At 44.1% G+C, this 23106-nt stretch overlaps 1 protein-coding gene across 5 annotated transcripts in view; it reads right to left on the bottom strand.

Moving 5' to 3' along the window:
• Positions 1-8635: 8635 nt before the first annotated feature.
• KANK4 (KN motif and ankyrin repeat domains 4) overlaps positions 8636-23106 on the bottom strand; it is a 184591-nt gene continuing 170120 nt past the window's right edge. For all 5 annotated transcript variants that reach the window (XM_088447864.1, XM_088447861.1, XM_088447863.1 and 2 more), the window contains one exon: positions 8636-10485. In XM_088447864.1, the coding sequence (XP_088303990.1) occupies positions 10357-10485 (129 nt within the window). In that variant the 3' untranslated portion in view covers positions 8636-10356. The remainder of the gene's footprint in view (positions 10486-23106) is intronic.

The raw sequence follows: 23106 nt of genomic DNA, 5'->3' as shown, positions 1-23106 counted from the left end.
CACAGGTTCTCAAACTCTGTCCTGAGGACCCCAAACAGTGCATGTTTTCCAGGTCTCCTCACAGAATCACAAGTGAAATGATTAGCTCCACCTGTGGATCTTTTAAAATGTATCAGTGAGTAACGAGTACACCTGTGCACCTGCTGGATGATCTGGAAAACACGACCTGTGTGAGGACCGAGTTTGAGAACCCCTGGTCTATTGTATGAAGGTCACTTTGATACTCTTTTGCGACCATCAATGGATGCCCTGTGTATTGTGGCCACTAGGATGCTCTGTATTGTATTGTGGTCACAGGGTTGCTTTCTATGTTATGGTTGTCACTAGGATGCGCTCTGTAGTTTATGGTTACTAGAATGCTCTTTTTATTGATTGATGCTCACTAGGATGCTTTTGATATTATATGCTGATAACTAGGATACTCTCTGTATTGTATAGAATGTTCTCTGTTATCGTATATTGGTCACTAAAGTGTTCTCTGTATTGTATGCATGTTCTACGTTTTGGATACAGGTAGGTAGAGGCAATGTGATTTTTTTTCATTTCCGCGTTAACGTTAGACACATACACAGTTGCCGCATTATGATTTGCTGGTAGACGGCCATCACTAGATCGCTGCCTTTTAACTTAGTAACTTTTTTTTTTTGTTATTTCAAATAAGAAAACAAAGTTGATAATTACCTACTGTAAATATTTTCCCCATTTGTTATAATACTTGGATAAGCACATTTACTGTAATTACAGCGAAATAAGTATCTTCCACCTTTGTTCATCTGGGTACTATAATAGTCACCAAATATTTGCAATATTGAATGAGCCCCATCAGGTTATATGTGTTGAACTGGCAAATGGGAATTTTAAAACAATTTCAGAATGTCTTGATGAGAATAACCTTTTTAAAAAAAAATCTATTTGAGTCACTTAAATGGGATTCTCGCTGTGCTTTTTGGGTCACATTGTGATCTAAATTTTCTTTCAAGTACTAGGTGGCGACCTGTAGACCACATCGGATTTACCTCCATGATTTATACATATCTTTCTCCAAGATAGTAGAATTTAAGTGCAAACTCCAAAGAGGTGAAACTAATATTCAAAGTACCTTATAATTTTTCCAAGAGAAGTGGTATAGATGGGGGGGAGTACCATTTGTGGTCTCCAACTAATAGAGAAAGCAGAGAGGAGGTAGGATGTGAACCAGAAGGAAACTCTATCCTGAAGACCTAGTGAATGTAACACTTGTATGAGAAGTGAGTGGTTGGCAGTGGCAAGTACTGCAGACGTCAAGGTATTAGTAGTGTGTAGTATACTGTAAATGTGTGCTGGAAAAGTCTGACTGGAGAGGTTAAACAGGTTGTGTGAATCAATAAAGCATTGTGCAGACAAGGCTCCCAATTAGCATGGAAGGGCTCGGGAGCTAGGACACTTGCTTGAATAATTATGAAAATATACCAGTTATAATACACACCAGTTGTGTGTATTCCAATGAGCACACAATTCTGTAAATTAGCAGCTCCAACATTTTGTGAATGACAGCAATCTCATTCTGTGAGAGTGCTGAATCTGCAGTTAACCACAGGGAGTGATGGCATTTCATATCTGTATTGCGCAAGGAACCCGTCCATTAAGGCATCAGCCTAAATTATCGGAATTTCATTGCTTTTTGAAGTTTGAGTGGCAGAAAATCAATAGGTTTTGTGAATTTTCAGATCATGTCTAAGCAGCCTTAATGGGACATGTGAAACCGTAAGGTTTTTTGTCTATGGAATAATAATATAATTCATAATTAATTTTGTATTTGTGGCACTTGACAGTAACTGTTGGATGCAGCCGGTTTGGGAAACACAGAGCTCCTATGTAAACTGTCATCTATACGAGTAATGATACCTGCAAAGTGACAGACCGGAAACATCTGCAGCATGATCAATGGGAGAGAAACAACATCCATTAATATCCTGGTGCATGGTGCATCTGTTTAATAATTGGCTGGGTATTTACTTCATTGTTTGCTCTCTGACAGCCGCTGATGAAAACTCGCAGAATGGGGGCTGCGCTGTTTAGTTCAGGAAATGACATGATAAAGTAATGAAAATACTCTGCGCTCGCTGTCTGTTATATATAAATAGTAAAAAAAATACATCCAGTACCCTGCAGCTGATGAGGCACTTTCCTTATGGCTCCAAGTCAATGACTTGAGAGGTGGGCAGACTTTCAGAGAAATATGGCTGCATCCATTAAGCAACTCCTGAATATTTAACAGCGTAAAGAGAGCTGAGCCCAGACATGACCGTATAGTTCACCTTCCAACACACAGCGTGGAAAATATATACATTTACAGTTGGTGTCGCAGTTTAAATTCAGATAGAGAAAAGTCCTAAAAAGAGCGAGAGATGGCAAAGGACAAGATATACTTTATTGCTGATTTACTTCACATAAAAACTATATTTTGACGACTGTAAATATTAGAATCGGATAGTATGTGGGAAGATAATGGCAGAAATTGTTATGCAACGTCACAAAGGGGGGAAAAAAATAAGACAATAATAAAGATAAAAAAAATAAGTGCATCATATTGGCAGGCATGAAAGAGTTAAAATATGGCGGCTGTCTAAATATAACGCCTAGACCTCTTCATACATTGACGTAAGAGCAACGATGAGCTTGCGCAGTGTATATACATTGTGGGTGTGTTGACATCATCATTATTACGTTAGTATATTCTGTATCATTGGAGAACACAAACTTACTCTTAAAAAAAATAAAAACCATTCCTGCGCGGTTATCGCATATACAGACGGACATTTTGGAAGCTTCAGCAAAACCAGGCTTGTCCGGATGGTGGACACTCAAGGCTTTATTTTCTGTGGCCCCGTCCCTGGCCTTGATGCTGGTGTATGACATCACTTTTATTGTTATTTGGCACAATAGCACATTCATAAAGCTGCCATCCTGTAAATATTTGGACAGCGCTGCACTGGGCCGACACTGTACCCGATGTACAGTCATTTTCATACACTGAATATTCTAACGAAGACGCCCTACTAGATACTACATCTGCACGTGACCCAGTCTTTGTAAGGATACTAAATTAGAGATGTGCGGGTTCGGTTTTACTCGGTTCTTTTAGCCAAAATTATCGCTAGTTCAGATTTATTTATAGCCGATAGCCAATAAAATGCAGTGTTTGAGATCCGAACATATCCGGGTAAAACCGGACCCGCACATCTCTACACTAAACATGACCTATAGCTAGCACAGAATAAAACTGCACCCTGTGATAATCTCAGATTTTATGTAAAGGCTGCCACACCATGACAGGCGGTAAGAAGACACAGGGCCTGATTCAGACCCGGATGCTATTTGTGGCCGCTCGCTTGCTAAAAGGGGCCAGCTATCTAAATCATGCGCTCGCACTGCGTCGTGTAAAGCCACACACTAAGTAATAGCGAGCGGCCGCACTATGCGCTCGCACCTGTATAAAGACGCCCCTTTGCCACTCGCAACACACGTCATCTCCGGCAGTTGTAGGATTAATTGGGAACATCGAGCGCCATCGGAGCTGCTCGCAGCGCTTGTGGTAGCCTTTTCCCACCACAACATTGCGAGCAGTTCAGGCTAAAATACAACCCAGTCACGTGTGTAATGATGCTACTTTGCTAATTATGCACACCCATTAAACGCCGTTCTGACGGTCAGGCACGTCTGCGTTCGCACATCCACACCCCCGTTTACAAGCACCTTCCCCTGTTACCACCCACAAACGGCACTATCTGTCACTCAAAATAGCGGCCAGACTGCGGGCTACGGGTGAGCACTTTGCCATCGCAATGACTGGTTCACGCACACACATTGCGAATCATATGCATGCGCAGATTGCGAAAAATCGCTCAATGCAAGCGCAGCATGGCGTCCAGGTCTGAATCAGGCCCACAGTACAGGAAACAATACCGCTCCTCTGTATCCCAATACTAGTGCCCTCAGTATATAGTAACTGTAGCCTAACACCGGCAATCCAGCATTTCTTATTTATACATTTTAATACTTCAGGTTACATCCCCACTTTTCTCATCTGTGCCCCACATTACAAGGGCATGCCTTTCTACCACGGTGCTGTAAGCTGGGAATGCCCGGTGATTAGCCGGGTTGTACATCATTTATATGAGTGCTATTGCTAGTTTTGTATGTAATGTTATATTGAACTAAATAGCACCTTATGTCTTATACACAGTGGAGGCAATCAGGCTTTCTGACTGAAGCAATAGACGTTAGAATGTTGTTACAGAGATTAGGGGGCATATTTACGTAACTTCACAGTTTAGCCCTGCTGCAAAAAGAAATTAATTTAAGGGGCAGGGGCGTATTAATGCACAAAAAGGCTCGTGTGCACGGACCCCCTCATCTGAGCAGCGCCCCCCCAACCAGGAATCTTACCTCACTCCGGCAATCTGGCACCAACTCCCCAGTAATAATTAAGAAGGTGGCGCATGAGCGCTAGAGAGGAAAGGCTGAGCTTTTGCTGTCACTGTGCAATGTCATCTTCCTGATTATGTCACTGGGAAGATGGCGCCGCGGAGGAGGAGGGACTCGCTTGTTGGAGCGAGGTATACTTTGGGTGCATGATGTTCGGGGTCCCCCTGCATCCATTATAAATACGCCTATGTATTGGGGTAATATATATAATATATATATTATACGGAGGGTCACGGGTGCCTATCGGAGCTCGACCCTGCTGCAAAGGATGAAACGTAAAGCGATCACTTTACGTCCACGCTTGGACCTGGCAGAGTTACTTTGAAGGTGTCGTTGACTTGGACCTGGCAGAGTTACTTTGTAGATGGCAAGATGGTGTTGGCTTGGACCTGGCAGAGTTACTTCGTAGATGGCAAGATGGTGTTGGCTTGGACCTGGCAGAGTTACTTTGTAGAGGGTGTTGGCTTGGACCTGGCAGAGTTACTTTGTAGGTGGCGTTGGCTTGGACCTGGCAGAGTTACTTTGTTGGTGGCGTTGGCTTGGACCTTGCAGTTACTTTGTTGGTGGCATTGGCTTGGACCTGGCAGAGTTACTTTGTTGGTGGAAATGGCTTGGACCTGGCAGAGTTACTTTGTTGGTGGCGTTGGCTTGGACCTGGCAGAGTTACTTTGTAGAGAGTGTTGGCTTGGACCTGGCAGTTACTTTGTTGGTAGCATTGGCTTGGACCTGGCAGAGTTACTTTGTAGAGGGTGTTGGCTTGGACTTAGCACTTACTTTGTTGGTGGCATTGGCTTGGACCTGGCAGAGTTACTTTGTTGGTGGCATTGGCTTGGACCTGGCAGAGTTACTTTGTTGGTGGCATTGGCTTGGACCTGGCAGTTACTTTGTTGGTGGCATTGGCTTGGACCTGGCAGAGTTACTTTGTAGAGGGTGTTGGCTTGGACCTGGCAGAGTTACTTTGTAGGTGGCGTTGGCTTGGACCTGGCAGAGTTACTTTGTTGGTGGCGTTGGCTTGGACCTGGCAGTTACTTTGTTGGTGGCATTGGCTTGGACCTGGCAGAGTTACTTTGTTGGTGGAAATGGCTTGGACCTGGCAGAGTTACTTTGTTGGTGGCGTTGGCTTGGACCTGGCAGAGTTACTTTGTAGAGAGTGTTGGCTTGGACCTGGCAGTTACTTTGTTGGTGGCATTGGCTTGGACCTGGCAGAGTTACTTTGTAGAGGGTGTTGGCTTGGACTTAGCAGTTACTTTGTTGGTGGCATTGGCTTGGACCTGGCAGAGTTACTTTGTTGGTGGCATTGGCTTGGACCTGGCAGAGTTACTTTGTTGGTGGAAATGGCTTGGACCTGGCAGAGTTACTTTGTAGAGAGTGTTGGCTTGTACCTGGCAGAGTTACTTTGTTGGTGGCGTTGGCTTGGACCTGGCAGTTACTTTGTTGGTGGCATTGGCTTGGACCTGGCAGAGTTACTTTGTAGAGGGTGTTGGCTTGGACCTAGCAGTTACTTTGCCAGGTACAAGCCAATGCCACCAACAAAGTAACTGCTAGGTCCAAGCCAACACTCTCTACAAAGTAACTCTGCCAGGTCCAAGCCAACGCCACCAACAAAGTAACTCTGCCAGGTCCAAGCCATTTCCACCAACAAAGTAACTCTGCCAGGTCCAAGCCAATGCCACCAACAAAGTAACTCTGCCAGGTACAAGCCAATGCCACCAACAGAGTTACTTTGTTGGTTGCATTGGCTTGGACCTGGCAGTTACTTTGTTGGTGGCATTGGCTTGGACCTGGCAGAGTTACTTTGTTGGTGGAAATGGCTTGGACCTGGCAGAGTTACTTTGTAGAGAGTGTTGGCTTGTACCTGGCAGAGTTACTTTGTTGGTGGCATTGGCTTGGACCTGGCAGAGTTACTTTGTTGGTGGCGTTGGCTTGGACCTGGCAGTTACTTTGTTGGTGGCATTGGCTTGGACCTGGCAGAGTTACTTTGTTGGTGGAAATGGCTTGGACCTGGCAGAGTTACTTTGTTGGCGGCATTGGCTTGTACCTGGCAGAGTTACTTTGTTGGTGGCGTTGGCTTGGACCTGGCAGAGTTACCTTGTAGAAGGTGTTTGTTATTGGGAGCCAATCGCAGTCTTCATATCGGAAATATCTGCTGCGTCACCCTCTTAATAAATTACGTTGAGGGGATACTAAATTAATGCAGTCTCCATCCCCCACCCCACACCCACACACACAAATAGGTCTTCATAAATTGACCCCCAACTGTCCACTTGCCAGCCCCCACCGCCATATCATCAGATTTCAACAGTGTAGGGCAAAAAGCAATTCTCACTGCTAAGTTCAAACCTAATAATGCCAGCTTTGTTCCATTGCCGGGGGCCTGGCTGTAAATCGCCAGGGGATGTCAAATTACAACATGGTAGATGTTCCCCTATCAGCATATGGACTTCTACACGTGTGAATCAAATAAAAAGGTTCACAATTTTGTAGAAGTCTTAATCTTCAGCGGGTACAGGCTGATCTCCATTTGTGAGTCTATTTCTGTGTTGGCTCAGAGGAAAATGTGTTTTAATTAAGCTATAATAAGACTGGAAAGGTTTGTACCCATCTCCTCACTGGCCTGGCTATGTGAATACAGCATTATATAACCCTCCAGCTCTGACACTAAATACAGCAGATTGCTCTGCATCTCATAGAACAGACGACAGATTTGCTCATTTGCAAAATAACTTTCTGCAATCTTCTATTATTGATTCTCAAAATTGTAACTATTCGCATTAAGCCCAAACCTAACATAGTGTAGTTTTGTGATTAAACAGGCACAAAATGCCCCAATCGTGTTAGGAAAATAAATCAAACTGTCCTTTATTCCCCCTTAAAGCGATTAGGGTGTTGGAAGTGCACTTAGATCTGCCAAGCTGGGGCAAAGTGTTTAGTAAATCACCCCTTGTGCTTTAATAAGATGTAAAAACAAATGTATAGTACAATTATCTAACATCAAATAAAATATTTGCACATGCCAAGTGTCCCATACTTTGTGCTTTCTTTGTAACTGGCGTAAGTGGTAATGAGCAATGATTTGTGCTAACACTGTGTGTGGCATATGACCCTATAGGTACCAGTGTTATAATTGCTTGTTTGTGCAATCTAGCGAGTGCTAATCTTTTGCTAGTTATAGGTGTACGGTGGAACTAGCGGCCTTAAAAATTAACCCTTTCATCCATACAAATTGCTCTGTTCCTATATATACCTCCTGACCTACTAATGCAGTTACCTGTGATAAATCACTGTAATTCATTGATGTAAACCTCCCCATCCTTCTCATCAATTACTTGCTTCAGCCAAATTTACTGCAATAGTAAGTAAGGTGGAAGGAATCATTTCAGAGAATCACCAGCCATACCAGCTCAACCTGTAATTAAGCCATTTAAGTGCTTCTTACATTTGGTAGATAATGCAGACAAATTGTACATTTTAATAAACACCTAACACCCGCCTTCCAACTAGCAGTGCAGTGGCTGTCCCAGGGCTCCACCAGATCCCCTGCCCATGTCAAAAAGAGGAACAGGGCTGCGTTCATTTCTATCACAGACTCTATCTGGTCCTGTTTGCGAGGCCCTTGCCCCTGTCATAGACACAAGGTGTTATATTTACTGAAGGTCGATTTTACATCTCGTGGTCTAAATCATACTGTACATTTACTAAAAAAAAATTTAAATGATGTCAAAAATCATCTTACAGTAAATGTGTGATTTAGGGGTACCAGGGCCGGCTCCAGGGGTACATTTACGGAAAATCGATTTGGGTCGATGTTTGGTCGATTTTGTGTTCTCAGGGTCTAAATAACACATTTAGGCCCTCATTCAGACCCACTCGCGAGCGGCTGTCCACTCGCAAGTGGGTCGATGGTCCGCACTGCGCATGCGCACGATGGAGGGAGCTCCGTCGTGCGCATGCGCGAGACCCGACGAGCGAAGTACTTTCCTTCGCTCGGAGTGTCTCATCAAAGGGGGCGTGCTGTCGATGTTGACTGACAGCACGCCCCCTTTGGTGGGCGTGCCTGCCAGACGGAGGCGTTCCCAAGGGAACGCCTACCGTCTGAAGCCGGCCCCACTGACATCACTAGTGATGTCAGTGGGAGTGATTTTGGCTCTGATAGAGCCAAAATCACTCCTGGCCTTGCGGTTGAAAAACTCAACCGCAGGCTTTTGCTCACAGTTTCGATGGTCGCGATGGTCAAGACCATCGCGACCATCATCCTGCACGCTCGTATATGCTGTGGGTGTTGACCCACAGCTATACGAGCGTCCAGGAGGACGCTCCATAGTAATGGAGGTGGGCCCTGATTCAGAGCGAGCGCTCTGGTCAGAGCGTCCGGCTCTGAATCAGGGCCTTACTTAGAGGTGATTTATTAAATTTTTTTTTACATCGTTTAAAAAAAACAAACAAAAAAAAAAACACGATTTATATTTTTGATGTTCAACGCTTTGAATGACAATAAAAAAAAAAATATTGAAAAAAAAAATAAATTATATATTATATACAAAAATCATGGCCTTAGTGATTTGGACCTTTAAATACGACATCATCCAAAATCGACTTTTAGTAAATATATACCTCAGGGAGAGGATCCAGCGCAATGCTGGTGGGGTGGATGGGGGAGTTCTGTACTACAGGGGCTGAATTAGCCTTGGCGTTTAAAGAAAGTACATAGATGAGTGAAATACAGGCACAGGATAGTATTATGTGCTTGTTACGGTCACCCATATGCTGTTTTTCTAACACTTACATTATTGGAAAACATGCTTTCTGTAGCCCAATACAAATGATCTAGCTCATGTCTGACCTACTGAATCCCAGCGCCTCTGCCTCTCATCCTCGCTGACCCCTAGCAACTGGCTCTAGAATCTCTGCTGGTTGCCGGTTACCAGAAGCAATTGGGAAAAACAAGATACATTATCTCATAGGCACTAATTAAAATGAGGAATCACAGTGAATTAAAAAAAAATATTAAAAAAAAAAAAAAATTGTCGAATTAGCAAATATAGTTTTGGTGAACGCCGTGGTTATGGTGATGTAGCACTTATCATCCAAACAAAATATGGCAAATTATATATTTCTCTGTTTAAAGTACTGTATGTATTAAGTGTCCCATGCCTTGTCATACACAAGGAATCGGGCGATATGGGGGAAAGTGATGAAAATTGTGCTCATTTATACTTTGTGCTTTCTTTTGTTTTCATCAGTCTCTGAAAACTTATATCAGAGCAAATTCCAAGAGAAAAGGAAAAGAGACGACTGATGGAAATTGGTCTCTGGAACAGAGCCGAGAGCGGCCCCCAGCATTTCCCACCCTTCTAGATGTGCTTTCGGAGAGAATATAAAAAAATAGTATAACGTACAATATTATACACACAATGACTAATATTCCTGCTCCAGTCTTAGATATAATACAAGTTAAATAGTTCCATTATACTGACAGAACAGCCTGCAATTTATCATCGGTAGTGACATCACACCTGTGCTATGACATCATTTTTTTTTTCCTTTAAAGGTCACTTTCTGAATGAGGACAAGGGAGGAACTGTCACATTGTAGACTCCTGAACGAGCAATTCTATAAACACTGTATATTAATTTAATACTGTTTGTGGCTCCCATTTCTAGAGAAGTCCATGCAGAACATCATGTCAGCGTCGCTGAGAAAATAGATTTCCTAATGAACGTCAGAATGCTAAATATGAATTGTTTGAGAACCCGGTCATCTGAGGAGCACAGAAACGTATACACATTCTTTAAATACTTATTGTAGACAATGCAGAGATGGATGATATTCACTCCGTGCTATAACCAGAATGACTGCCGGGAAGAATGAGTCTCTTGTCCTCCATGCTTGTTACAATGAGCCTCCTCTTTCCATGTCGGCGGCCGGGCAGGATGGCCGGAGCTCTGTGTGGGCCTGTAGGAGTTCTGCAATCTCACTGTGGGCGGATTCGGCAACAATAGACAAAGCTGAGTTTCCGGCCTGTTCCAAGGAGACAGCAAATATGTACGTTAGCAGTCAGCAAAAGTAGAGGGCTACACTTACTGATCACTAGATTATATTGTATATTCTAGGAATATATATTTTATGTAACACCAGAGCTATAAAGATGAGGTTAAATTGGCATATTTTAAAATTGTAGAAAAAAAAACAAAAACTAGAGATTTTTTTTCTTTTTGTTTTACATGCCGCCTTATCTCAGAAAAAGAAACTAATGTGATCCTTTGTGTTCTTTAAATACAAAAACACCTGTAGCAATTTCATTTGTGAACAAAGTATTTAAATAGATGTATAGGAGAAAAGGGGAGGACGTTCTAAAAGTACAATAGTAAAGATGAAAAAAAATAAAAAATAAATAATAATAAAATTTTTTTTTATATATATATATAATATTCATTTTGTGTGTGCAAAGTCTGGCACTCGTCCAAATAGAAAAGGGAATATCCTGCCCGGGTGCCCTCCACAGCAAATAGCAATTAGGCAAAGGCGGCACTCATGGGACTTTCACTACCCAAATAAAATGCTAGTCACGACAGATGCCCAGTCCAACGTTCCAGATTTATTCATCCTTAGATTTATATATGTGTATATAAAAATAAATCAAGTGCTGATACAAATTATGTGATCATATTGGTGCAGATTAGGTCCGCTAAGTTTTATGGGAGAACAAAAACATTCAACACAATCTGAGCACCCCAAAACTCTGCCCCAACTTCAACATAAACAAATATAAAAAAATGACACTAGCCATCTGTAAAGTTTAAAAACACAATCTCTGCTTATGGGTAAACGCAGTGACGCACGCACGCTACAGCCAGTGTCTGGATGGCACGGAAACAGCTAGAAGAACTGAAGATGGGCCTGCGAGGAGTTACTGAAACAGAGAGAGGAGCAAGAAACAGCAGAACAGGATAGAAAGAGGAGGAAAAAAACAGCAAGTCAGAAGACGGCCTGAAAGGAGAGAAAGAAAAAGACAGGAGGGAGGAGAGAAACTGAGTAAGAGTGGGAGAGAGAGGAAGAGAACAGGCGAGGAGGGGGGTTCTGTAGAGAGAAGGAAGAAAATGAGGGAGAAATAATGAGCAGAGCTGGGGGCAGCAACTAGTCATTTTGTATATTCAAGTACATTTTCAGCATGGGCGATGGTGCTTCCTATGATTAATAATATCTTCAAGACAACAGGGAAGTTAGAACTCAAAATAATGGGGCACTCAGATGTTCCAAATTGTGATAGAGTGATCGGACGATCGCCTGATCGGACCCAAGAATAACCCTGGTCTCAAACAGGGTCGAGATCACGGAACACACAACCCAGGTTGACCTTTTGGTCTGAAACAGCCCAGGAGGTTCAAAAAGAGCCCCACTGCTACTTTTCACAGTAGAGAAACCGAAAGATTGCATAAGAAAAGAGGTGTTTTAAACCTCTAGGATGGGGGCAGGCATGTATGCAAATTACTTGTGGGAGTTAGCCTATGGCAAGTAGGGGCGGGTTTGTAACAGGAACATTATATAGTGGGATAAAAGTGTGGGCCAAAGCCTCTTTGTTCCAGATTCCTCCAGGACAGGGAAGTGCATTTTGTCAGTTGTCATTTTCCTTAATAAAACTCTCTTAGTGCTTCTCCTCCTTCTCTCCTCCTTTTCCTTATTGTATTTAGTCATTCTTTTCATTTACTTCATATCGTTGCTTTTACTTTTCCTTTCTGTCCTCAATCACTGTCTTTTCTGATTTCTTGTTCTGCTGGGGGTGGGTGTAGCTATGTCCTGCCTAGTAATGAGCCTCCCCAGACCCTGGTCCCTGGCTCCACAGTGCCCCCATGTTATTAGGAGCTGCAGGTGTGGTTCCCCTATTGATAGTTCTATCCCCCCTCAGGCTGCTGCAGCAGCTTTGTGGAAGGTGTGCCAGTGCGGGGGAGGGGTGCTTCCCTTCAGTCCTTAATGCCCCTGGTCAATATCATCTTTGTGGCTGCAGTGGCCAGCACCATAGGCAAATGCAGGAGGGGTTTATGAGTGCCTTGCCTGAACCCCCCCTCAGCCCACACCATGATGACTACAATAGAAATAGCATATAATACTAAAGTTGCATGTTTTTTAGGATCCCCTCAGTGTCACAAATGAAATAACTAGCACTACAGTCCCTGTTGATCTTTTAAATGTGTCAGCCAGTAGAAAAAGTTAAAAGCCAGTAATGAATATTGTTGTGCACCAACTAGATCTGGAAAACATGCACTGTACGGGGTGCACTGATATGGATCACCTATTGGATCAATTATTGATACTGGATAATACACCATCCAGTACATAAGGGGACCAATCTGTGCATCTATGTCCAGGACAGTGCATGGTTTCTTTTTCTGCCCTCTCCCAGATTCCCCAACTTGCTCATATGATCTGTAAAGGAGCCTGCACATGAAATAAAAAGATTCAGCTCAGACAGGATGGCTCTACTTCTACATATAATTGCTTACTGTGTTTGCTGGTCCTGTATATGCCAGAATTATATCATTCAGTACATTCGTATGATGTATTTTATAGATGGTCTAAGTGCTGATTATGCCCTCTTAATGGTAGAAAACAGTTGCAGCAAACAGTGTCAGTATTATGCTGGGCATTGAGGTATCATTGGGGGAATAGAATGCTTTAGTGATGCGTTATCTGACAGTAAGGGGTAATGGCTTTGACACTGCTTTATTTATGTATGGCACCTTAGATCTAGCTTTTATCTCCTTTGAATCATATTATCAGTCAATAGAGGAGATTGTATTATATACTGTATTCTGAGCATTTAACTTACAAAATAGACAGAATACATGTGCTACAGTGAATTTCTACAGGGTGCACAGCTTATTATTGCAATCACTGCCCCAAGCAGCTATCACCGGGAAGCTCCATTCTCAGCTATGCTCCTACTTCGACAAATATACATTGCTGGAGGTCACGCAGCCTTCGCGTCCTGCCTATGAGGGGTACAACGCGAGCAAAGCAGCTAGTTCAGTTCGTCAGGGCTAACAGCAGGCGTCTGGGGAAAATGCTTCGCCTTTAATAATTCCACCTGTACGCAGGGACGAAAATGTCATTTTCGTCACCTCTGCTTGCGATGTGGTGGCAATCACCCAGTTGCCAAGTGTTTCAAGGGGGGTGCCCAGCAGCAGCCTGCACAGCCAGCAAAAGGCACAAGTGCTAAGTAAAGTTCCATCCCCTGTCCGTGTCACAGCGATAGCAAAATGGTTGAGTTGGTACCCGGTTCTGCAGGACGCAGAATTTTCGTTAAAAGGCTTCAGTTTTGGTTTTCGTTTACCTATTTGCAGGGATGTCGACACATATTCGCCTAGAAATTTGAAGTCTGCCTTTGAATTGCCTCACATTCTTAGGGAAAAAGTGGCTGGCGAGGTTAGCGTCAGGTGCATTGCAGGGCCTTTTGCAGAACCCCCATTAGGGATCTTGTGAATTCCCCGGTGGGAGTGGTTCCCAAGAAAATTCCAGGAAAATACAGGCTCATGCAACATCTGTCTTATCCGCCAGGCTCGTCAGTAAATTTTGCCATACCAGTTGAGGTTTCCTCGGTGGTGTACCAGTCTTTTGACGATGCTTTGGATGTCATTAGGTGTTATGGTCCGGGCGCACTGATGGCTAAGATAGATGTTGAGTCAGCTTTTCGTCTACTTCCTTTGCACCCAGAGTCATTCCAGTTTATGGGTTTTTAGCTTGGACAACGGATATTGCATAGACAAATGCTTGCCTATGGGGTGTTCTGTGTCCTGTGCGTTTTTCGAGCATTTTAGCACCTTCCTACACTGGTGCGCGGAATTTATTTATTTAATTTTTGCGGTAGTCATGGAATAGCCCACTATCTCGATGACTTTCTGTGTGTCGGCCCTTCCGGTTCAGGCAGATGCAGTTATCTTTTGTTTTCTTTACGAGCGCTGTTTTTTCATTTGGAGTTCCCGTTGCTGCGGACAAAACGGAGGGCCCTTCCCCTTGTCATTCCTGGGTATCGAGATCTGTACCTCAGCGGGTTCTTGTCGCATTCCTCTCGATAAGCCTGTCAAGTTGCGTAATGCCATAGCGGAATGCACGGCTTCCAGTAGAATTACCCTGCGGCAGGCGCAATCCCTCCTGGGCCTGTAAAGTAATTCCAATGGGCAGAGCTTTTTCACGTAAATTGGAAAGGGCCACGGCTGGTGTCACTAACCGAGACATTTGCTACGTTTATCCTCAGAGATTAAGCAGGACCTCTCTGTCTGGGTCTCGTTTCTTCGGGATTTTAATGGCGTTCGGTTGTGGATGTCTCCAGCCGCTGACAATTTGCAGCTGCAGCTGTTCACCGACGCAGCAGGCACCACAGGGTTCGGATGTTACCTTGATGGCTCCTGGTGCGTTGGCCGTTGGCTGGAAGAATGGGTGGGAAAGGGTTTGACTAAGGACTTACTCCTTCTCAAACTCTTTCCCATAATGGTATCCTTGGAAATCTGGGGGGAATGGTTACGCAATCGCAGCATCATTATCAGGTGTGACAACCTGGGCGTGGTCCATGCGATACAATCAGCAACATGCGGCTTCCCTGCTGGTTTTGCGCTTGCTAGCGCAGCTGTGCTCACATGTTTGCGCTGTAACATCATGTTTAAGGCAAGACACGTTCCTGGGGTGGAGAATGAGATAGACGATGCGTTATCACGTTTCCAGTGGGCTAGGTCCCGATCTGTGGCCCCTGGTGCTGACGTTGTGCTTTGCCCCTCTTATGTTTGGCAGGTGATCGAGCCGGCATGGAGGGCTTAGCAGAACAGTCTTTAGCCCCCTCCACGTTGCGAGCATATCGGCAGGCATGGAATGAATGGGAAGATTATTCCCGTAGCAGCAAACAGGCAGGTAAGAGTCAGCATCGTTCGATGCTTTCTTTTATTTGGAGTCTCCATTTGGCTGGCAGATCCAGGGCTTCTGTTGCGCGCTCTTTGGGGGGCATTGCATTTTATTGTAAATTGAAGGGCCAACCTGACTTTACTAAAAGTTTTCTGATTGTGAAGGCTTTAAAGGGTTGGGCACGGGTCTCCCGGCCAGTAGCTGACCTTAGGAGACCTGTGGACGCTCATCTGCTTCCGGCAGTATTAGGGGCGGTTCTCGGAGTGGCTCTTACTGCGTATGAGGCGGTCCTGATTCAAGTGGTGTTTTCAGAGGCTTTTCACGGCACCTTGAGGGTATCGGAGCTGGTGGCATCATCCAAATGGGTTGATGCCGCCATGCTCCTCTCGGATATCCTGGTCAGTGAGAGGTCTGTTCTCTGTAGGATTCGGCGGTCAAAGACCGACCAGACTGGTAGGGGTGGGTGGATCTCGTTGGGTCCATCTAGGTACGAACAGATCTGCCCCGTGGCACTAGCTATGCGGTATGAGTTATTGCGGCCGGATGTTCCTGGTTCATGACTCATGCATATGGACAGGACTCCGCTTACCAAATACCAGTTTGGTTGGTTTTTGAAGAGGTGTGTATCAGTTTTAGGCCTCCCGCCTCAAGATTTTGGTACACACTCGTTTCTGATCGGAGCCGCAACTTCGGCGGCAGCTGCGGGTTTCTCGGCATCAGAAATTAAGGCCCTAGGACGTTGGAAATCGGATAGTTATAAAGGTTACATTCGACCTAGGCGTGAAGGCCCTTTGTTTTAAAGTCATTTCACAGTCTGTTCCGGTTACGTTTATATTTTATGCTTGCCTGGTTTTTGTCTTGTCTCATGTACTGTCCTGTCTTGTCTGTTACCCCTGTCCGTCCTACTCGGGATTAGCTACTCGCCATTGCTGGCAATGGGAGTCTTGAGGGATTTTACAATTTTTACCTGAACTGACGGATTCAATTCGGCTATTCTCAATCATTTAATTAGGCCATAGTCCATCCCTCAGCAGGTTTTTATTTTACCTCTTGCCGAGTTCACCTGTTTTTTCCCAATTCCCCCCCACCCATTCTTCCCCTTTGTGTCTTCTGTTTGTCTCAGCCACTTCAAATAGTAAAGTCGGCGACCAATAGAAAATTTTTCTTTTTGGCAGATACTCACTTATGTTCTATCAGATCCCACTAATACACCATAAAATTTTATTGTTTTATGACAATTACTAATTTTTTATTTACTGCTTTCCTCCACCTTTAGGATTGCTCTTTGACACGCAGGAAATTTGGGTTATAGGCCACTCATATATTTTCTGGGCTGCTAGGTTTGAGTTCAGATCAAGCTCCAATTTTTGAATATTCAGCTAGGGCCCGTTGCATAGGTTCCAGAGGTATGAGATGGCATTCCTTTTGTCCTAAACTGTTAGAGTATGCAAGGCTTTTTGGTAGGCCACGTATTTTGGTGGCTTATTTAGGAGGTAACGACTTAGGGCAGAGGTCCACTGTAGAATTACGAGTTGATATTGTCAACGATTTGGCGAGGGTGCTATCGGCCTGGCCCTTGTGTAAATTAATTTGGTCTTGCATTGTACCTCGACAGGTCTGGCGTGGGGTTAGGAGTTTTCCTGCTAATGACGAAGCTAGGAAGAAACTTAATTTCGTAGTTGCCAAATTTGTGATGGCCAATTATGGCCGTTTCATTTACCATAAGAACATTCAATTTCGATTTAGTTATATGTATAGACCTGATGGAGTTCATTTAACAGAGGAGGGTTGGTCATTGTTTATTGGGGATCTTTTTGAGGAGTTGGCGTTATTGGGGTAGTACTTGGTATGGTGGCGGTGCAGCGGTTCTATAAGCAGAACCTTGCTGTGGCGGGAAAGAACGGCAGGTCGCCAGTCCGGGTGCAATTATGATTTAAGGGCGCTCCCTTCGTTGACTGGTAGTTGGCTGTACCAACCTAACGGGGGGCAGTATCACCACCTAAACGAGTGGGAAGTCAAGATGGGGGTGAGCGTTACCTTTTGTTGATGATATGAGTTACATGGTTATGTGTATGCACTCTGGGCGATCTACGCCTGCTATGCCTTTTGTTGTTTGTGTGTGGGCATAGCAGATCTGGCTGATTTCTGGCCGTCCTTTCTTTGCCACCATACATCCTTAAATAAATAATAATTATTATTGCTCCAATAAATCGCCATCAAGTTATCTGCCAAATCCACGTCTCAGTGTCTTTATTTTATGTTAGTATGATAAGTGGTTTGCACACATGACAACACCTCATCCGATAGAAGGTTTAGAGAAACCGAAAGATTGCATAAGAAAAGAGGTGTTTTAAACCTCTAGGATGGGGGCAGGCATGTATGCAAATTACTTGTGGGAGTTAGCCTATGGCAAGTAGGGGCGGGTTTGTAACAGGAACATTATATAGTGGGATAAAAGTGTGGGCCAAAGCCTCTTTGTTCCAGATTCCCCACCCTCCCTCCCCTATAAATTTTGGTATGTTGTGGGTTTGGTTTTGGGTGGCGGGAAAGAACGGCAGGTCGCCAGTCCGGGTGCAATTATGATTTAAGGGCGCTCCCTTCGTTGACTGGTAGTTGGCTGTACCAACCTAACGGGGGGCAGTATCACCACCTAAACGGGTGGGAAGTCAAGATGGGGGTGAGCGTTACCTTTTGTTGATGATATGAGTTACATGGTTATGTGTATGCACTCTGGGCGATCTACGCCTGCTATGCCTTTTGTTGTTTGTGTGTGGGCATAGCAGATCTGGCTGATTTCTGGCCGTCCTTTCTTTGCCACCATACATCCTTAAATAAATAATAATTATTATTGCTCCAATAAATCGCCATCAAGTTATCTGCCAAATCCACGTCTCAGTGTCTTTATTTTATGTTAGTATGATAAGTGGTTTGCACACATGACAACACCTCATCCGATAGAAGGTTTAATTAGACCAGATTACAGGTAAGGGTCATCAACTGCTTTAAATACTTTTTAACTATACTTTTATGACATTACCACCTAACAATAACCTCTCAAAAGAAAATGGTAGTATGATCTTTTACTACTGCCTGTAACTTTACTGATGTTTGCCAGCTTTATAGAGTTGTGTATAAGATGTGAACAAGTAAATGGACTTTCTCCTGAATAAATGGACTTCTGTAGGTTTCTTCGGAATAACCTGTGATCAGTCATGAGAGCCAGCTTAGAACAATCTTCCAGGTTTAAATTTAGCCTCTTCCTTCATTTAAAAGATTTCCTATTCTCTATATTTAGGGAAAGCCCTTACTTTACTGGGTTGGGAGATAAAGGTACAGAGACGCAGTCTCCAACCAGGCTTTGCCTCAAGCATTGCTGCTTGTCTGAGGGACAACCCAGGGAGATGGCACCTGTCCACACTCCGCTAGTCGTGTGTGATCTGAGAGATACATGAACCATTTTTTTTTGTGACTACTAGAGCACGCTCAGGCCATTTTCTAAACATATGCCCTTAAAAATGCATTGATGTTTTCCACCAATTATTAGAGATGTGTAATAATATCTTGGATACATTGTATCTCACAGATACGACGCAAGCTCTGATATTAGTCAAGTGAGGCGAGCAACGGAGTGTTAATACTGTACATGCTGAGATGCCTGTGCCCACCAAGGAAAGCCTGGGCCACAGTTACATGTTGTGATAATGATCCATCCTCTGCATAGACGCCAGGAGGAAGGGGGTACGGGTACTAATTAACCGGGAATGGGATTGTTGGAATGGCCTGGCGGCAGTGGTCAGGTCATATTGGGGGTGTAGTGTCCTATGTCTGTATACAGTGTAATAGATGTGTATTATGATCATGTACAGCGGTCAGGACATGTTGGGGGGTGTAGTGTCCTATGTCTGTATACAGTATAATAGATGTGTATTATGATCATGTACAGTGGTCAGGTCATGTTGGGGGTGTAGTGTCCTATGTCTGTATACAGTGTAATAGATGTGTATTATGATCATGTACAGCGGTCAGGTCATGTTGGGGATGTAGTGTCCTATGTCTGTATACAGTGTAATAGATGTGTATTATGATCATGTACAGTGGTGAGGTCATGTTGGGGATGTAGTGACCTATGTCTGTATACAGTATAATAGATGTGTATTATGGTCATGTACAGCGGTCAGGTCATGTTGGGGATGTAGTGTCCTATGTCTGTATACAGTGTAATAGATGTGTATTATGATCATGTACAGCGGTCAGGTCATGTTGGGGTGTAGTGTCCTATGTCTGTATACAGTGTAATAGATGTGTATTATGATCATGTACAGCGGTCAGGTCATGTTGGGGATGTAGTGACCTATGTCTGTATACAGTGTAATAGATGTGTATTATGATCATGTACAGCGGTCAGGTCATGTTGGGGATGTAGTGACCTATGTCTGTATACAGTATAATAGATGTGTATTATGATCATGTACAGCGGTCAGGTCATGTTGGGGATGTAGTGTCCTATGTCTGTATACAGTGTAATAGATGTGTATTATGATCATGTACAGCGGTCAGGTCATGTTGGGGATGTAGTGTCCTATGTCTGTATATAGTGTAATAGATGTGTATTATGATCATGTACAGTGGTGAGGTCATGTTGGGGATGTAGTGACCTATGTCTGTATACAGTATAATAGATGTGTATTATGATCATGTACAGCGGTCAGGACATGGGGATGTAGTGTCCTATGTCTGTATACAGTGTAATAGATGTGTATTATGATCATGTACAGTGGTCAGGTCATGTTGGGGATGTAGTGACCTATGTCTGTATACAGTATAATAGATGTGTATTATGATCATGTACAGCGGTCAGGACATGGGGATGTAGTGTCCTATGTCTGTATACAGTGTAATAGATGTGTATTATGATCATGTACAGCGGTCAGGTCATGTTGGGGGGTGTAGTGACCTATGTCTGTATACAGTGTAATAGATGTGTATTATGATCATGTACAGCGGTCTGGTCATGTTGGGGGTGTAGTGTCCTATGTCTGTATACAGTGTAATAGATGTGTATTATGGTCATGTACAGGGGTCAGGACATGTTGGGGGTGTAGTGTCCTATGTCTGTATACAGTGTAATAGATGTGTATTATGGTCATGTACAGCGGTCAGGTCATGTTGGGGATGTAGTGACCTATGTCTGTATACAGTATAATAGATGTGTATTATGATCATGTACAGCGGTCAGGTCATGTTGGGGATGTAGTGTCCTATGTCTGTATACAGTGTAATAGATGTGTATTATGATCATGTACAGCGGTCAGGTCATGTTGGGGATGTAGTGTCCTATGTCTGTATACAGTGTAATAGATGTGTATTATGATCATGTACAGTGGTGAGGTCATGTTGGGGATGTAGTGACCTATGTCTGTATACAGTATAATAGATGTGTATTATGATCATGTACAGCGGTCAGGACATGGGGATGTAGTGTCCTATGTCTGTATACAGTGTAATAGATGTGTATTATGATCATGTACAGTGGTCAGGTCATGTTGGGGATGTAGTGACCTATGTCTGTATACAGTATAATAGATGTGTATTATGATCATGTACAGCGGTCAGGACATGGGGATGTAGTGTCCTATGTCTGTATACAGTGTAATAGATGTGTATTATGATCATGTACAGCGGTCAGGTCATGTTGGGGGGTGTAGTGACCTATGTCTGTATACAGTGTAATAGATGTGTATTATGATCATGTACAGCGGTCTGGTCATGTTGGGGGTGTAGTGTCCTATGTCTGTATACAGTGTAATAGATGTGTATTATGGTCATGTACAGGGGTCAGGACATGTTGGGGGTGTAGTGTCCTATGTCTGTATACAGTGTAATAGATGTGTATTATTATTATTATTATTATTATTATCATCATTTATATGGCGCCACCAGTGTTCCGCAGCGCCTTACAAAGTACAAAAACAAATTGTATACAAGTGACTTACAGAACAATACAATACAGGACATGGATAATATACATTGCTACATTAGCGACCATATCACCCAGATAAGCAACAGAGCATAAGCAACCAAGTGTTAGGTGCCCTAGTGGTGAGTAAGAAGTAAATGACACTATAGTAAGGAGAAGCACAAGAGGGTAGATGGCCCTGCTCGTGAGAGCTTACATTCTAAAAAGGTGGGGGAAGACAAACTGGGTTGACACAGATGGGGACGAAGGAGCATGTAGCAAGGGGTTAGAATGATAGCTGGAAGGCTTTGATGAAGTAGTGGGTCTTGAGAGCCCGTTTGAAGGATTGCAAACAGGTGGAGAGTCTGATGGGGAGTGGGAGAGAGTTCCAGAGGTGGGGAGCAGTGCGGGCAAAATCTTGGAGGCGGGAGTGGGAGGAAGTAATCAGCTGGCATGAAAGGCGGCGTGCATTAGTTGAGCGAATAGGGCGGAGAGGAGCATGAAGGGAGATGAGATCAGAGATGTATATGGGAGAAGATTGGGTGAGGGCTTTGTGAGCGAGCGGGAGAACCTTAAATTGGGTTCTAAAAGGGAAGGGGAGCCAGTGGAGAGCTTGTAGGAGAGGGGAGGCAGATGTAGAGCGCTTGGAGAGGAAGATAAGCCGTGCAGCAGCATTAAGGATAGACTGGAGGAGAGAGATGGGATTTGGGGAGGCCAGATAGGAGGAGATTACAATAGTCCAATCTGGAGATGACCAGTGAGTGTATGAGGGTTTTAGTAGCATCCTGGGTGAGATAGGGTCTGATCTTAGAAATATTTTTGAGATGGAAACGACAGGACTGTGAAAGGTTCTGGATATGTGGTTTGAAGGAGAGGGATGAGTCCAGGATAACTCCAAGACAGCGCACCTTGGGACTAGATGAGATAGTTATTCCATCAATTGATAAAGAAATAGTGGGAAGTGAGGTGATGTGGGAGGGTGGGAAGATGAACAGCTCTGTCTTAGACATATTAAGTTTAAGAAATCACTGGGACATCCAGGAAGAGACAGCAGAGAGACAGTTGGAGATACGAGTCAGAAGAGAGGGGGAGAGATCAGGGGAGGAAAGGTAGATTTGAGTATCATCAGCATAGAGATGATAATGGAGGTCAAAAGAGCTGATGAGTTCACCTAGAGAGGAAGTATAGAGGGAGAATAGGAGAGGACCAAGAACAGAACCTTGGGGAACACCTACTGTAAGAGGCTGTGGGGGGGAAGAGGAGTCGTGAGAGGAAACTGAGAAAGATCGGTAAGAGAGGTAGGATGACAGCCAGGAGAGGGCAGTTTCACGTAGACCAAGGGAGTGAAGGATATTCAGCAGGAGAGGGTGGTCCACAGTGTCAAAAGCAGCAGAGAGATCAAGGAGAATGAGAAGAGAGTAGTGGCCTTGGGATTTGGCAGCAAGGAGGTCATTGCTGACTTTTGTGAGGGCAGTTTCAGTGGAGTGGAGAGAATGGAAGCCAGACTGAAAAGGGTCAAGGAGGGAGTAGGAGGAAAGAAAAGTGGTAAGGCAGTTGTAGACAATCCGCTCAAGGAGTTTGGAGGCAAAGGGGAGGAGAGAGATGGGTCGGTAGTTAGAAAGAAGGTTAGGATCAAGGGTAGGTTTTTTAAGAATGGGGGAGACAAGGGCATGTTTGAATGCAGAAGGAACAGTGCCTGATGAGAGGGAGAGGTTAATGAGGTGGGCAAGATGGGAGCAGGCAGAGAGAGAGAGGAAGCGGAGGAGGCGGGAGGGGATGGGATCAAGGGGGGAGGT

This window comes from Taudactylus pleione, unplaced genomic scaffold, assembly GCF_031769625.1.
Source record: "Taudactylus pleione unplaced genomic scaffold, aTauple2 ptg000442l, whole genome shotgun sequence".
In the NCBI taxonomy this organism is placed as follows: Eukaryota; Metazoa; Chordata; class Amphibia; order Anura; family Myobatrachidae; genus Taudactylus; species Taudactylus pleione.
The sequence above is the reverse complement of the archived record's forward strand: the minus strand, read 5'-3'. Positions and strand labels throughout refer to the sequence as shown.